Here is an 18590-nt window from a genome sequence, read left to right as displayed (position 1 = left end):
TTCAGTAAACGCACGAAGACTATCGTTGACTACCGTTGACCACAAATCCGCAAAGGTAAAAGGAAGATATCTCGACAGAAAAGAAGACAAGAAGCTCTAGACTTCAAAGCCAAGAATTAGACTCAGAAGAATGTGGGATGGTGCTTTCTGATTTAGATCTTTGTGATGATGAAGATACTAACTTGGATACGCCTGTTGGGCACGAAATGCCTGGTGTTTAAGATGCAAATTGTATGTACTGCGATAGGAAATTCTCTGAAGATACACAAAGTGGGTTATAGGTTAGGTGTATCATGTGTTCAATGTGGACACATAACGAATGTGCTGGTGCGGGAAAGGAAGATAAGTCTGTTACTTTTGTAAATAGACAGTCATCACCTCTACACTATTTTTTCATCTTATTCTGTACCTTTAAGAATTTTTCTTAGTTCTTTGTGGCAAACTTTGAAGATAGCCCATATTCAGACCATAGTTTTAAAACTTAACATTATGACCTCTCTCAGAAAACTGTGTTTATTATTATCAGTTTTCGGATTTTCAGCTATATTTGTAACTCTGTTATAAAGTTAACATCTCTCAATATAATTGCAGTTTTTACTTCGTACATTCGCTAGAACATCTTATTGACATTCGAAAAATAAAAGTAGTAGCTCATATTTAGACCTTCTCCTATATATCCCTTTGCAATGTGCGATTTTCAGGTGTGCGATTTGTAGATGTGAATGGGGAATCCTCCCCCTCCTCTGCATCAAGCCATCCTACCGTCTGGTTACGAATGATCCATTGCAACAAGGGATAAATTTCCCTTGTCACTACAAAACTTACTATATTATTTGTAAGAACAGTAATTTAAATTTATAGAAAATATATTTAAATCCAGTTATGCATTTAAACTGTTATCTTTTTAAAACTTTAAAATCTCACTCGACGACTCGTTTCACATTTCGTACCAACGATTACTTAACCAACAATTATTAAAGAAATTACAGTGTTTAGAAAATGTACGCCAATGGAAATAAAGAGAATTTTCAACCTTTTCCTAAATCTTTCTGCCTAACATAGGGCAGAAAAAGCTCCCGATCTTATGTTTCAAAGAGAAAGATGAATCTGTAATAAATATTTTCTTTCACATTACCATTAAAAACAAAATTTAGTTCACATAATCACTGTTATGTGATATTTTAACAGGCGGAAAGTAGGGGTAAGGATATATAGTAGTAAAATGAGTATCTATCTCTCCATGAAAATTTCAGGGGGACAGCTGCCCTCCTTGCCTCCGGTACCGACGCATCTGTAGACGTTTCTTTAAGATGGGGTAGGGATCGCCTACTGGATGTTTGAAGAAAAGGCTCGAAACAAGTAGTTTTACATCAAATCTAAATAAAGTAGTGCAATATTTTATATATAGGTCTTTAAAACTATAGCTTTTAGGCCCGCCGCCTTCCACGTGGATCCACCAGTGGTAGGCCTAGCTTATGATTGTATGCTGAATAGAAACTTTGAAAGAACTAAACATTTTTTTGAAGTTCTGTGGTCGCGCCTTAACTTTTCTTTATTCTTGCAGTTGAATTTTGATTTGTTGCTCATGAGTGCTGCCTTATTTACCACAAATAGTTGACCGCGTCGCTTGTGTAACTTATTTATTTATTTGTTTATTTAATGAGCATCGGTTATTCTCCAAGTAGGCCTGCGTGTCTATTTCGACTTTTTGTCAGTAGTGTATAGACGATTCATAAAAGTATTAAAGTATTTAGTCTTCCAGATGCACACGTACACCTAATACTTTTTTTTTTTTTTTTTTTTTTTTTTTTTTTTTTTTTTTTTTTTTTAGCTTGTCTACTGGTCACAATAGCTAGCCTATTCGCACTTTTCTTGGTTCCGTCTTAGTGGGTGGAAGGCAAACAATAACGACTTTCAGCCGGGCCCTTTAGTTAGTTTTTTTTCTTTCTTTTTAACAAAACTTTTGTCTACCGAATATACAGGAATTTTTACTTGAAAGGCCTTTATAGATAAACAATATATCGTAGTCATTGTATTTGACTTTTTTGAACGTTAATACAGCAAACTAAACAGCGGCAGTACAGTCAAATTCTTTGGGATTAGGATTTAGTTTTCTTGGCTTTCGGCATCTAAGGCCATTTTGTTCGTCACGTTTTGAGGGATAATGTCCCTCGGCGAACACACTATCCGTAAAAGGGAAGGAAGAAAGGGTTGGGAAAGGAAGGAAGCAGCCTGGGACCTATAAGTTAGATACCACACCGGCATTTGCTTGGTATGAATAAGGAAAACTCAGGAAAGAATCATTCAGGGTGGCTAGCCTGAAAAGGCGTTTTACATTTTTTCGACCGAGTGGCCCCACCAGGAATCGAACCCGGGACCGCTCGCACCGAAGGCGAGATTGTTAGCGACTACGCTACGCAGGGCCATAACAGTCAAATTGTGTGTATCTCGAAACTAATATTTTGGTGTAGCGACTTCTGCCAGATCAATGATATATTTAGAATTGACATTTATATAAGATATACATGTTTAACTTCACACAATTAATTTGTAATATAGTAGGTTTACAAAAGTACTCTTAAAAGTTTTGGGCTAACCAAAATATGTGAGGTGTGTCTAATTATGAATTAAGTCACCTACATACTACGTTTTCTGCCGGAGTGTATTATGACATAACAATTATAGTTTTATATACTGTAATTATGTACATTACCAGTTTTATTTCCATTGTTACTAATAAATAGCGACTGTCCTAGACACAATAAATAATTAATTAATTTTTTAACTTGATCAACTCTCTTATTATAAGAGAAATCAATTACATTGGAACAAATACAAGAATAACATTCACGTAAATGAGATTTCATATAAAAGAAATTTGCTCAGTTGAATACGTAAGAAAAACCTTAAGGAATATACATCTTCCGATCAAAAAGCATAAGGATTAATTCTCTAAGGTTCAACTCCTAATACCTACAATATTTAAACATAGAAAGTAATTTGGTTTATACATCTAGAGAGACAGTAATGTAGTCACAAAGTCACGTGCCCTCCTACTTTATTAAAAAACATAAAAAAAGTAGATATTTACTCCCGTATACGAATGAGGAACGACCGAACACAAATTTTAGTTATTTTAATATCGAGCCTGTAACCCTGAGTGATGTTCATATGGTAACATAGTGCAAATCATATCCTCTGTTCAGCATTCTGACACGGTTCTTTCTAACGTTCGCTGCTACCACAACAACTGCTCATTAAACGCAGGTTCTTAGGTACAATGTAATCACACAGTTTTCGTGACTGCATTTTTTTCGTTTTCTATATGCCCCTGTGGCGAGCGGGAGAGGAGGAAATAAGGTGGTGCCAATAAGCTCTGTCTTGATCGCGCGCTGAATGGAAGGAGGGAAGGAACTAAATAGGGATTGCTTCAAGTGTGAGGGAGCTTGACGGTAGGTTTTCAAACAATGATTTTTTTTTGTTTGTTTGTTTGTTTGTTTGCAACCCTCATATACAATCCTGATGACCTTTATGATGATTTCAGTACAGATAATGCCTCATGTATGTGTACTTTCTTCTTTTCTTTGTTTGTCAAGCCTGTAGAGTAGTTAAGGCCAGAAACACACACATAAGTTGAGTGTTCGGTCCATTCTAGACTTGCGGAATGTCATGCATATTTTGAAGCTTCCTCTTGAATATGTTATTAGCAAACACGTTTCCGGCGGGGGATAGCAGTGTTCAATTTCTGGTAGGACCACCTGTGATTCTGATTCTACGTTAAATAGTAAATCTACATCTTAGTGGTGAAAAGGAATGGTAAAATGTATTACTCATTTCCTTTAGGAACAATCAAAATAAAATGCAAATTAGAATTTGAATGCAGAATGACAGTATAATCTTGTCGCTATTTGAAAGTCAAGAAATAAAGCTACAGTAGTTAGCTGTTCACTATCACTTAGTTTGAATCCGTTTCAAATTACACTGATAATAAGTTAACGGGTATATAACCGAATGATTTTTATAGAATCGATTAAGAAATTCAAAGTGTAGAAATAGGCTGAGCAGAATTGGCAACATTCATTGTTTTAAACTTATATAGCTTGAATTATTTGTGCTACGTAATGTATTTAAAATTAAGTTCAATAATTCTATATGGAAGACATTCACGGATATATTTTTATGCTATGTCAAATTCACTGTTATTGTTTCTATACTATTTTATCTCACATTAGATTTTAAAGTGAAAATTCACAAAGCCGGGGGACGTTGAAGAGAGTGGACTCAAATCTTGTTTCACTGCCACTGCCAATATGATTCCCTTCTTATAGAATTCTGGAGCTTCCACTGGTTCTAAATTTACAAGGATATCACTCGGAAATTATGTAATAGATTGCTTCGATTTCAGAAATTTGATTATATTATTTTGTTACTTTCCTTCCTTTTTTTAAAGATCTAAAAGAATTGTTTTCTAGATGAACGTTGAAATTCTTGTTTCGTAGTAGAGAGATCCGGGGCTCATAGCCAGTTACCTTCAATGAAGTTTTTCCCACAAAATCTCCTGTCCAATCTGTCAAGTGTTAGATAGTTGAGGTTCTAGCTGAGCTTCTTCCCAGTTTCTATATTATTATTATTATTATTATTGTATTTTAGTTTAAAATGGTTTATAGCTGAAAATAAAACAAATAAAACTAAATTATATAATAAAGCAAGTTGAGTCTATTGCGACATAGTTTTAATCATATATTATTCAAGCACAAACTAGGAAGAAAGGAGCTTGGCTCGGCTCTCAGTCGTAGAGCACTCACCTCTGGTTCAATCGGAACTCGTGAGTTTTATGGTGCACAGCATTATTTCCGAAGGTTTTCTTGAAAATCTTCAGTTTCCTTCTACATTATAATTCCACCAATTGATCCATATTCATTTACTTCCATCAATCATCTCTCTCTTTTAGCCACATGCATAATCGTGGGGCATAAAACTAGAAATTTCTTTTCGTTTTTTCAAGCACAATCAGAATTGAAACAAGAGCGACCAAATGGGTTTTTCTATTGCTCCAGCCTAAAATACTGAAAACCCTGACCGTAGAAGGTCGAGTTTAATGTCGCATTACGACTTCCAATGATTTTTCTTTCTCACTTGCATTTAGATGAATTTCGGCCCATCAACTTTCTACAGTACCAACGTTCCTTTGATCATTGTAATTAATGTTTTTATTAATGTTTTAAGTACATTATGTTACGGTGCGCTTCTGTTTCTTCTCTGTTGAAAAACGTCAAAGCGGTGACCGAATTTTCAAATTATCAGACATAACTCAAACTATATTATTTGTCATCTAGTACAAGTTAATTATATTATAACGTAATGAAGCACTACAAACTACTGTTAGTATACGGTTGTTACAGGAGCCCTCTTCTTTTATATCTTATCACCAGAACAGTTAAGGAAACCGCTGTTTTTTTTTTTTTTTTTTTTTTTTAACAGTACTTGATAATGTATGTTTATACAATCTGGTATTCTAATCCACTGAATGAATTTATTACTGCATTTGTGTTTACTACGATTATATCCCAATATGGAGGAGTTACTATGTACAGGGTGACCCAGTCTCGGTTTCTAGTTTTGATTTGGCAACACTGGCCAGAAACGGTAGGGGGTGAGTGAGATCCTATCAGGCGGTAACAGGTGGCTTTGGTAGAGCGCGTTTTGGTAGAAAAAATTATAAAACGTGAGTCAATCGTGTACGTGCAGCGAGCATTCAGACGTACATTTGGTGACAAGCAAGGAAGAGAAATTGCCATTAAGGAAAACCAATACGTAGGCGGGTTACATGGTGGTGCACAAGCGGTAATTTACGTGACAAAACACGCCCACATAAGAAAATAGTCCGTACACTCGAAAACATCGTATGCATGCGGGAGACAGTTCTGACAAGTCACAGACGTTCGCGGCGACATTCCCTCACACTGAATCTTCCTAGGAGCAGTGTTGGACGAATGTTGCGATATGATCTCAAGTTTCACCCATACAAAATGAAAGTGTGCAGAATTTATTGGAGGCAACAGAACCAGAACATTCTTGATTCAATTCTCATGACAAATGAAGCAAATTGCTTTCTGAAAGGGTATGAACAGAACTCTAGATATTGGGTTCCTGAAAATCCATGTCTACTACATGGGAAGCACCTCCACAGTGAAAAACTTGTCCTCCGGTGTGATGTGGAGGCTAAGGGTTTTGCCGGACCATACTTTTTCGAGGATGAACACGAGCAACCTGTTACTTTAACAACGGAAAGATTAACACATAGGTTAACAAAATTCCTGCTCCCACAGCTACCACAGAAGAATGTTAATCTGTAATCTGTTCTGTTTTGACAAGATGGTGCAACGGCCCACGCAACAAGGCAACCGATGGTAACACTCAGGACCATATACACTGAAAATGTGATTCCCAGATTTGAGGACGTTCCATGGTCACCACGATTCCCAGACTTAACCACTCCTGACCCTTTCTTGAGGGGGTACTTAAAAGACAATGTGTATAGAGTTCGGCTGCAAACACTGGAGGAACTGAAGCACATGCCCTAAAAGAAAATTTAGCCATCATTTCAGATCTCTTACACCGAGTTACGGCCAATTTCCGTGAATGACTGACTAGCTACATTCAGAGGGCGGGTACACTTAGATTGTGTTAAACTCAAAAAATAACAGCTCAACTAAAAATCCAAGTGAATATTGTAATTATCAGACGTAATTACATTCATTTACCTATGAAAGTCTGTCTTTTATTTCAACATGAAATAAGGACACCGAACTGGACCACCCTGTGTTACACCATCATTTTAAAACTAGAATTCCACAAAATAATAATAATTCCACACACCAAATGCCATTTCTGGATATTTGGAGTAAATATGTATTTATCAATAAAACAATTCACATTCACGGTTTTTGATTTATTACCATTTTTATATAAGGTTCATTTTCTTACAAAAAGATATCCTATTAACGGTTAGATTTGGCCACTCGTTCCAATTCGTCCTTCTTTTTGATAGCATAGGAATTGGAAGATCCCTGTAAAGAAAGTAATCATAATTATGTCAGTAGCTTATACGTCTCTCCCTCTAAAATATACACTTGAGTCTTTCACCATTTATAATGGGGTATTTAGTTCGGTCCCAGCTCGCACCAAGTGAGCTTTGTGGTGGATACACACCGTGTGCGTAGGTTTTCTCGGAGTTTTCCCGTTTCCTCCCACTTTCTTCATTCCACAATTTCATTTATTTCTCATCACCGTCTCCTTTAGCCTAGCCGATATAATCGTGGGACATAAACCTCAAAGATTTCCTTTAATTTTTAGTCTATAAGAAATATATATTTTTATCAACCAATTAAAGATTTCAAGCAATGAAATAAACAAAATGTTTTCTTTTACAGATAATCTCATATAAAATCGCTTCACTGGTAAACAAGAAGGTTGCATGACCATTTTAGGAAAAAATCATTACCTATATGTATCTACGTATATGTATATTACCTATTTTATGTATCTAAAAGATTGTTTTAGTAAAAGTGAGTAACTCGTAACTTGATAGTAGTAAAGAATTATAGTAATTCTTGGCAGAACACATACCATTAGTAAGCAATTAAATAAAAGAATAAACTTAATTGACATTATAAAACACTTACTTAATCTTACAATAATCTTTGTGAGTGAGTGTAAGACAGACTTAGGAATTGACCTCTGTAATAAGTTACCACTCTGGACTCTGTCGAGATGAAAGGTGAATGTCGCAAGACTTGAATGTAATCTGATTAATGACTAGCACTACAAATGAGTATCAGTATGACTATAATTGAATGATGTGTGTGTCATCAGATGATGATTCCGACCGTCCTATTCTTACTGTTTGAGAAAGACAGAATACCGACGTGAGCACAAGAGAATCCACTTCTGTGTGAGGGAAGATCCGTGTAGTCTCCAACTAGATACAAATGTTTTCTCAATGAGGAAGCAAAAACACCGAAAACAAATGCTTGCACGTGTGTGGCTTGTGATAGAGTTAATCAATTAATTATGTCACAATATTTCCCTGGAACATGCTATGATTTAGATTTCTCTGTACTTTACAACAAAACGAAAAACTGAGGGCCTGGTAGAAGATAGGTTCATAGGGCAATTGCCTTTTTTCAGTAACGTACTTCAAATGACTGACAATGTTTCGTTCTATATTTAGACAAAGCTTTGCTTCTATTCGACATAGCACACGATTTACTGAAGTAGCTATAGTAGTCAGATGTGCTTGACAAGATACCAAAACTGATATTGTAACCCCTACACTACTTACGTGTAGCGACTGCATATTACGATTCACTTACGTACCCAAAAATCCGAACTATTATGAGTTTTTTTTTTTTTTTTTAATATGGAACGTTCAATAGCAAAATGTTACATTTCTCATTGTTTAAAATAGTTCTAATAACTGCTTAGCGACTTAACTGAAGTCACGATGTTTCATTTTCAGTCTCTGTCATGCCCTGTAGGGTAAAGGAGAATAAGTGAAACGAGTTATAAAATGAACAGGTAGAATATCCATACCTTCCGCAGATAAAGTTGATAATTGAAATAACTGGGATTTGATTGATTTTATTATTATTACTGTTTTACATCCTTACGCAACAACACAATAGGGCCTACTATGAAGTGAAATCACAACTCGACTAGTAAACGTTGTACCTAAGACTTGAATCCCAAGCAGAATAAAAAAAAGGTTCAAAATAACTAGCATTATACATCAATTAATACCATAAATCACCTTAAAATCACCACCAACTAACCACTTGTGTTCACGATATTTTCTAAGATCCAGAACGCGTTCCAACATGGCATAACTTTCTTTACCTAGGGGTGCATAAACAGCAGGGATTGATGCTGATATCTCCTTACTGTTGTACAGGAGCACAGACTTAAAGCTTGTTTTGGACGGCATCTTCAGCTTCTGCATCAAACCTGGAACACCATTGCAAAATACTAACTCATCGGTGCAGCAAAAATATTTTGCAAGATCTTTTTGACGATCGCGTAGAGTTGATACCCTAACTGTATCCTCCAGAAGGTTCCATAGCTGTAACCTAGATGCTAAGAGCGCAGCTTTATTCTTTGGCAGTTCCAAATCTCTAATCAGGTCAAGAAGCTCCGCTTGTGTGAGTCGGTGAGGTTTACGATAGTTTGCTTTCGGCTCAAATGAAGGATCTGTGTCACTGGTATGTGGAGCAGGTTCACCTTCACTTTCACTCTCTGTATCACTTTCCGCCTGAATGGTAGCCGGGGGATGGGGAACAAGCAATCCTTCTCCTTGGGCCATTGGACGAATGCTTCACTGGATATCACTGGGTATTTGATCTTCCTCTTCTTCGTATTTATGTATTTATACCTTTCTTCAAGCAGGGTAGCATGCAAAAGTAGCAGTATGTACTATGATTTGTTGGTTCATGCCAAATGACGGGCACAGCAAAGCACATGGAAACATTCTTACCATGCATCCAGGAATTGAAAGTAGATGAACAACTCGTACAACAAACGTGGGGAGCCCATGATTTATCCTGGTCTCCAACACGATACCCAAAGTACAGTAAATATGCTCTTCGCACTGCAGCAGTCAATGGCCGCTTCCTGGAACCACAAATCACGTCCGCATATATGTAGCACACACTGTCCACCGAATTTTTACAAACGCGGGGCATTCCTGCACTTTACTTGAATCAATGACACTTCCCAATGAAAACAATATGTACAACAGCGATAATGTCCTCACTTACTACTTTCAAACTGCTGGTTCACCAATAACACAAACAGTCTGCCAAACTATTGCTTGAAGCACACCATGAATACGATTAGAGACGTTAACTGGAGCTAGTTGCAACTTGCAATCATTGCCTCACGTAACTCATGAGACGCTCGCACTAACTGTTGATAACGTACAACGTTGTCAAGTCGAAAATGCAGAAAATACTTGTCAAGAACGACACTTTGTACCGTGTAAAACAATAATTTCAAATCATGCACTTATAATATCCCATAGCGTTATATGCAAAATATAAAACGCTAAATTTCCCAGAAACCTGAACCAGGATATAATTTTAAGTGCGTATTTTGCGTTCTGTGGCTAAAAATCAATAAAGAAGGCTACTTTCATTTCTATAAAAACTAAAAAGTGAAAAAATGTTGAATAGTGTTATTTTTACTCCAGAGCCCCCATTCTTCGAGGAACAAAATTTTAAAAAAATCGTAATAATATAAACCACATGAGACAGTGTGAAAAAGTTACACGTAAAGGTACTGAAAATTTCTCTTCCTACTTCCCTTGAGTCAGTCGTATTGAACTCGAGCAAGTGAGTAAGATGTTCTTATTACGTGCATTTACGTTGAATTTCGTTCTTTTCGGCTACCGATTCTAATGACTGATAATGCATTTTCATCTCTCCTCCCCCAACCTTTGGGATTAAATTTCCAAAATTAGAAACCATATAAATTTGAAAATTTATAAAAAGTAAAATGCGCTACTGAACTGGCAACCAAATAATTTCTACATAAATGTGTAAGCCCTCTAGCGGTGAAAGGTATAACTGCAAAGCTGCATATTTCTTTGTTTGAGAATTAGAGGGCTGGAAGTGTAGATTAGTTTGAGAATGTCAGTCGGCAACAATGGAGCTCGAGCTATGTGATTTTCGTGCAATGATCTTTCACGATTTTAAGAACTATTTAAGGTAAGAATAATGCCATGATTGTTTACAAAAGTGTTTCGAGGACTTTTACGCGCAACGGTTTTAAATTGATTTGTGGAATTTACACACGGCCAACAAAATCTGACAGATGCTCCTCGCTCTAGTGCCCTAGCACAGTAGTTACGGATAAAAATGTCGCAACAGTATGAAATCTTGTGAAAGAAGATGGCCATATCACATACGAGAAAATTCAATCTACCTTGAAGATTGGATCAATTGCAGCCCAGTCCATAATAAAAGATGGTCCTTTACAAGCACTGGAATGACTGCACCGCATATGTGCTTACGCCTAAGCAATCAGGTTACCACGTGGAGTGATGACGCTATATGCCTACAAAATTTTAGCAGGGGCAAAGTAAAGACGGTTATAATATCGTCACAGGTGACAAAACATGGAATTACAACTATGACCCTGAAATAAAACAACAGTGGATGGTATGGAGTTTTCAAAATTAAATTTCACCTTTAAAGTTAGAGCACGGAGCGTGAGTAAAGTTATGGTGGCATCTTTTCTCTCTAAAACCGGCTGTGTGGCAACTATAGTTAGATGATCTACGTACAGTGACAGCAAGTTACTTATTGCCTTCCGAGTGCCTTTGAAGCTTGGAGATTTGCCCACTTAAAGTCTCTACTGTCTCACTTTCTTCTTTATCACAATAATCCACGCCTATACGCTGCATCGAAAACTTTAGAATTTCTTCAGGAAAGTGGAGTCCGTATTCAACCGCATCCGGCTTATTCTCCAGTTTTAGCTTCGTATGATTCTCCTTCCCAAACTCAAGGAAAAGCTTCGAGGACATTGCTTTCAAACAAGTGAAAAGGCTATCGTGGGGTATAATAATGAAATTCCTGATATTCCAAAAAGCTAATTTTGAAATATATATATATATATATATATATATATATATATATATATTAAGAATGCAAAAGTATATTGATGCTTGTGAGGACTATTTCGAGAAATTGAGAAAGGTTTTATGTAAATAAATTGATTTTTCAAAGTATATCTAAAAACTTTCAGCATGTCCCTCGTATATACAAATATTCAACAGATTCAACATATTACTCACTGAAATACAACGTAGTCAACAGAGAATCTGATATTCTTCGAATTATTCAAAAAGTACTTCAATCACTCAAAATACTAGACACATGTTACGTATATCACACCTATAAATGAAAATGAAGACTCCTACGAAATAGGTTTGAAGCAAGCAAAGCTGTAAGTAACATATCCTAATTAAAATAATCCATTTTAAAATGTATTATAACTTACATGTTCAATGAAAGTATCAACACAGAACCATCCATGTTAAACCTACAGCTGCTACAATAATACTAAGTTTTTTGAACGGGAGATGAATACAATATTAACGAATGTTGCATTTTATTACTGAGATTATAATAATAATAATTATTATTATTATTCATACAAATAACTGATATTACGGTGTAGGGCATGAACAAAACGGTTCTATAGCAGGTAATATTATTCTAAATGAAATACGTTTAAAAATATTAATGTTATGATCATGAACTTCTCTTGTGCTATCTTGAATACTATGATGTACCTATACAACAGACTGAGTACTGACTACAAGATATTCGCTACTAACAAGATACTGCCTATAAGCATATTTAGCGAAACACTTCCAGACACATCAACATTTCATTTATTATTATTATTATTATTATTATTATTATTATTATTATTATTATTATTATTATTATTCTAGACGGTACTAGCCAATTAACCACCACCCTATACAATTCTTGAGTCACAGAATGAAGACGAAACAAGGGTAACGGTATACGAAATAGAAATGAGCTCAGAAGTAACACGAATACAGTAATGGAGAAAAGTGAAAAACAGATTTAAATAATGTATCAATCCTTATATTTCAAGACAACAACACTGAGCCTGCACAATTTTACACGACAGCAAGATCATTGCCCAATCCGGAAAGCTGAAAATGGGTCGACGGCTAATTTCACCTAGTTCAAAACAGCAGTGATTGTTTAGTGATATATAAAAAAAAAAAAAAAAAAAAAAAAAAAAAAAAAAAAAAAAAAAAAAACAACGACTACTTAAGAAGTGATAAATAAATAGAACACTAACTCCCATTAAACTAAATAAATAATCCTTTAGAAATTTCTTCATATATATAGCCCTTGAACCTTAAACAATACTTACTTTAGCAGCATTTATGAGTTCATCTGCTAAACATTCAGCAATAGTCTTAATATTTCTGAAGGCTGCTTCCCGGGCGCCCGTACACAACAACCAGATAGCCTACAAAGAGAATATACATAAAATTTTAATGTTAACGTGCAATGTACAATATCAACGCTTACTATACAGAAAATAAAATATTCGTGGAATATTAAAATAAACTCCACATCAATTTGCTTTCCTTTGACCGCAATTATTGGTCTGCCCGAATAAACTAAGAACTAACCTCTGGAAATGTTCACTTAGTTTTTCGACTGGCTTAACTCTCAGTGTAAATATAAAGGTAACCAAGAAAGTTCTGTCGTTTTTTTATGGAGGTCTGTGTTCCAGTGGCCCTTACACCGTGAGTTCAATGCGAAGGGACATAAGGTGAAGATCCGTTTAGGTGTGGGTATATCCAACATACTACCTGGTTGTGGCCTTTCAGTTACAACGTGAACTTGCGTAAGGACAGAGTGAACATGGGACCTCCACAGAGCGTCATAAGGGCGTGTATGCTGTACAAATTCAAACTGGGGTCAAACGCCGCTGCAGCGGGCCGGAAGATATCTCTGGCCTTTGGTGGGGGTGTCGTGACTACGCAGACAATCCAGTGATGGTTTAACAAGATTAAGGACGGTGACGAAACACTCAAAAGACAAATCACGTGCCAGAAGATCAACACATGTACGAAATAAAGATCTTCAGTCAGCAATTGAGGCGAACAGTGGCCTGACATGTGAGGAACTGGGACTACAATTCAGTGTGAGTGGAAAAACCATTCGGCAGCACCTCCACCAACTTGGGAAGCAGTACAAGCTGAGTCGATGGGTCCTACACGATTTAACTCCGGGCCAGAAGGCAACGGGAGCAGACACTTGTATTTCTTTGCTGGCTCGTCTGAGGAAGGAGCTATATCAGGACAGGGTGTTGACATGTCATGATAAGTGGGTCTTGTACGAAGTTCCACGGCACCATCATCATTGGTTAGCATCCCATGAACCGGTTACAAAACAGCCGAAACCAGCAATGCACCAGAAGGTCCTCCTGCGTTTGCTATACTGCTCACGGCATCGTGCATCGGGAACTGTTACCAGCTGGTCAGGGTATCAATGCAACTGTGTATTGGCAGCAGTTGAACAGTGTTCAAGAAAAACTCAGTACTCTGGAGCTAGCACTACTAAATCGCAAAGGGGTCCTTCTATTATAGGACAACGTTAAGCCTTACGTGGCTAGAATGACCCAGGACACCATTCTACGCCTTGGATGGGAATCCTATTGCATCCACCATACTCTCCGCTCATTGCACCGTCTGATTATCACCTGTTTCATTTCTTGGACAATAACCTTAGAGGACATCAGTTCAAATCCCTAGTAGAAGTGCTAAATGCACTTGATACCTTCTTCGCTTCACGCCCATGAAATTCTACCGCAATGGAATCCATGGCCTTCCAGAACGTTTGACCTTCCAGGTACGTCTTAGGTGACATATCGATGTTCGAAGGTGGTGGGTGAAAAAGCGACAGAACTTTCTTGGTTACCTTTATATGTAAGACAAGTCTTTGATGCACATCCCTTCTAAGTCTCCATATTTAGTGGGACTATGGTACAGTTGCTGAATGCTTCTGTGCATATTTTCTTACGATGCAAGCACCGTCACATATTCCTGAATTTCCAAAAACAGAGTTAAAATGAAGATGCAGAAGATGAAAACTAGTCGGCAGTGCCAAATCTCGTGAATAATTTGAGAAGTTTAAAAGTCATGTATTTCTGTTTATATATAACTGTTGGACAACAACGTATTGTGACCTGGCCTATTCCATTTGTTACGCAAATCGCGCACAAACCTTTTTCTTCTCAAGATCCCAAAGTACAATCTTATGCCGTGTCTTTGAAATAAAAACGAAATCTTTCAGTTTTACGCCCCACGGTTATGCTGGCTAGGCTAAAGGAGACGGTAATGATGAGAGATGAATAAAATGATGAAATGAAAACCGTAGGAGAAAACGGGAGAACTCGAGAAAACCCAAGAAGATGCTGTGTTTTTGTGTATTCCAAGAGCCATGGGAATTATCCTGTGCTAATGTGTAGTTTTCATTCAATTTTTGACGATCCCTTTGAACACAACATTGGCACGTCACAAGTTTTCACTGTTACAGGCAGTTTTTAGCACTTTAACGGTTTCTGAAGAATTGATTTCTTTCCCACTTTAAAAAAAAAAGAAAAAAAAGAAAGAAAGAGAAAGAAAACCAACTCTGTTGTACTTTTAAATCTATGGCTAGGGTACACAACACTGTTAATTTAAAAGTCGTTCATGTATGACACACTATACACATTCTAAATGCCAGATGGCAGTATTTATCTTCTTAGTGTTGCCAGTCTATAAACTTAATAGACATACTGTGTAAATATCCTTTATTCCAATATAAATTGTTTATCCCATTTCCAGAACACTTTCCGAATACACCATAACATCACACTTGCCAAGCACAACGTAATCTCGGTGCTACATTTTGGTACAATCTCGGTACGGCCATTTGTTCCGTACAGAAGAGCTCTATTACAGTGGTCATGAACTATTTCAACTACTGGTCCGAAGTTTTACAGCAATTTGCCACACATATCTACTATAGATCTTTCAAGAATGATGAATGATGCCATCCATGAATTCCTCAATTAAATTCCCTTTTAAATAGTCAATCATGGTCCACCTGAGCTTTCTGCAGAACTATCTTGCCACACCTTACTACATACACACCTGAAACTTTTCACATCTAGTCCACAAACACTAACCTAAGAAAATTCACTGCTTTCATCTTTTTTAACGTCCACGATTACTCACGAGACCAAGGGACACTCATGATTATTTGCATGATAATGGTGGAATGAGAAAGCGAGAAAAACGGAAGAACCCCACGAAAACCCACACATAAGGGCATTCACAGCTTCTAGTATTTTAGCACAACCGAATCTACCTATTTTTTATATTACCTTTGATCCCATATCCAGGCTCTCTCACCATACTTCAAAGACCAAAACCACTTCATATTTACTATTCGTTCCACAATCTGAATTCACTATTTTCTAATGAAGTCCTTGCTTCCATGGGTTTTCTCGGGGTTTTCCCGTTTCCACCCACTTTCTTCATTCCACCATTTCATTCATTACTCATCATCACCGTCTCCTTTAGCCTAACCGGCATAACCGTGGGACGTTAAACTTAAAGATTTCATCTTTTACATTATACAGGGTGGACTATTTATCTTGATATGCCCTTGTAACTTCTAAACTAACTCATAAGAATGATTGACATTTTGTACGATGCAAATATCGACAGAGGGAGGACAGACAGTAGGTAAAGTATTCCGCAATACCGCCAGAATAACAATGTTTCCAAACCAACATAAAGTTATTTTTCAAACATAACTACGTCAGATTATCACATATTTCAAATCTACATTAAATATCACATTTATTATTGCAGTATCATATTTTCTTCCCTCTCTTCCTTTTCAAGCGGATCAAAATGTACGTTAAAACAGTGAATTAACTTACCTGATTAACTCTCCTAAGAGGAGACACATCAACAGCTTGTCTTCTGACAGTACCCGCACGTCCAATACGCGTTGAATCTTCACGTGGTCCGGAATTAATGATGGCTGATACAAGAATTTGAAGCGGATTCTGCAATAATTGTAACAGGAAGAAAAAATAAATCGCTTAGATATTACATTACGACAGTACGTTCTCAGTTTTTTCAAAGCTTCGGAGAAGTCGCGAAATTAAGAGCAGTTTGACTGATGGAAACCAAACAAGGAATTAAAAGCAAGAAGGAAGAAAGAAAAAAAGACTTATGTAGCGCCATCTTAGTACCTGCATTTTTGTGAATAAGAAGGAACAAGGTAACTTCCATCACCCAAGGCAAAGGTAATCTTTTAACTACTACTATAATAGTATTTAAACTACTTGTGTCACTGCACCAGGCTACTGGCTAAATCTATGAGATCAAATAGGAATTTTCCTAGTTGCAATCATAAGCAAACAATACTAAATGAATCGGTGACGACATTGATTTCCCGCAACACTGTAACACTAAGAATCAATGATCTATTAACTACATTCTTAAGTAATAATAAAGATTATAATATCTTAACTTGTTGCGTAGATTTGATTTATCCTTGACAATTTCAGCTGACAAGCCTACAGACATTGACAGGTTCGATATTCAAATGACAACTGAAACCTAAATTTCATTACATTTTTCTGTATGTCTACTTCGCTTGGACAATGTAACCTAAAACCTTAAATTATACTGTTGTATACCAGAAGAGAACTTATGTCATTTGAAAGTATCCAGTACAAAAATATGTATACCAAGACGTTACATACATATCACTAAATGTTGGTGGTTGGTTGGTTGTTTGTGTGCAACGTACTTTATATATATATACAAAATGTATAGATGATGAAATTTCTCTTCAGATACATAACAATATAATTAAAGTGTTTTGGTCATATTACGTTGCTCAAAAGAAGATGAGATACGGAATGAAGTAATGAAATTTCGGGTTTAATCACTATTTGAATAACAAATACGTCTCAATGCTTGCAATTTGTCAATTGAAACTATTGTCAAGAATATAGCTATATATATATATATATATATATATATATATATATATATATATATATATATATAAATAAACTAAACTCTTAGTGCAAAAGCCCGCAGGTGGCCAAGTCCTTTCAGCCGTCTTGTGGCATTCATGGCTTTGGGGTCGAATCTTGTAGTCAACACATCGACTCCCCTCGCCACTAATCCTTGTTTTCTAAACGGAATTCGATACTTCTATCTATCAAGTAGCTCCCAAATGTCCTAACGATACTGGATGCCACAATGCCAACACAATTTGCTAAGAACGGTCACCCATCTTGTCTCCATCAGACCCTGCATTGCTTGACTTTGCTGATCTCACGAGAAGTATAGGGCGGGGGGGGGGGGGGCTGTCAGGGATCAAACTTATTTAGCGAGCACGACTTCCCTGACATTTCCAGGTCAAGATTTACAAATTTCCAGGTCAATATATAATGTGAAAAAAGCAACTATACTTTTCCCAACCAGGGTGTTCCTCCTCTAATATGCATAACATGTATATAGTATGTCTGTGTATAGAGAAGTATTGCAACACAAACTAATTTGTTTTATAAAGTATCCATTAACAAATAGCTGAGTAAGGCAAAACGAGAAATTTGCTCCGCGAAGTAAACATTTATACATAAAATTCTCTTCTGACTTAGATTTTCCAAGTCGGTGGAAACCCTGTCAATGGCAAAACATTCATCTCTGGTGCATGCTGCTCTTGTTCAATACCAGCTCCTACCAAATGCGCTTTATGATGGACAAACACCTTGTGTGTGTGTTTTTTTTTTCTCGGAGTTCTCCCGTTTCTTCCCACTTTCTTGATTCCATCATTATCCTCCTCAGAGCATAAGCATGGAACGTAAAAAGATAATCGAAAAGCAGTATTCCAATTGACTAGGGCATTGGTTGTCGAGAATATACATAAGAGCAGAAAGTAACAAAATAATCTTTATTA

The 18590-nt window shown here is 36.6% G+C and overlaps 1 protein-coding gene across 1 annotated transcript in view; it reads right to left on the bottom strand.

Moving 5' to 3' along the window:
* Positions 1-6937: 6937 nt before the first annotated feature.
* Positions 6938-18590, bottom strand: part of LOC145680987 (small ribosomal subunit protein uS7-like) — a 36359-nt gene continuing 24706 nt past the window's right edge. Inside the window, exons 4-6 of the mRNA XM_081752241.1 lie at positions 16549-16677; positions 12976-13074; positions 6938-7070 (exon numbers count right to left, since the gene is read on the bottom strand). Coding sequence (XP_081608367.1) covers positions 7002-7070; positions 12976-13074; positions 16549-16677 — 297 coding nt within the window. The 3' untranslated portion in view covers positions 6938-7001. The remainder of the gene's footprint in view (positions 7071-12975; positions 13075-16548; positions 16678-18590) is intronic.

This window comes from Thermobia domestica, chromosome 3 (assembly GCF_964235325.1).
Source record: "Thermobia domestica chromosome 3, izTheDome1.hap1.1, whole genome shotgun sequence".
NCBI classification, from domain to species: Eukaryota; Metazoa; Arthropoda; class Insecta; order Zygentoma; family Lepismatidae; genus Thermobia; species Thermobia domestica.
Note: the sequence above shows the minus strand (reverse complement) of the source record. Positions and strands in the feature narration are given on the sequence as shown.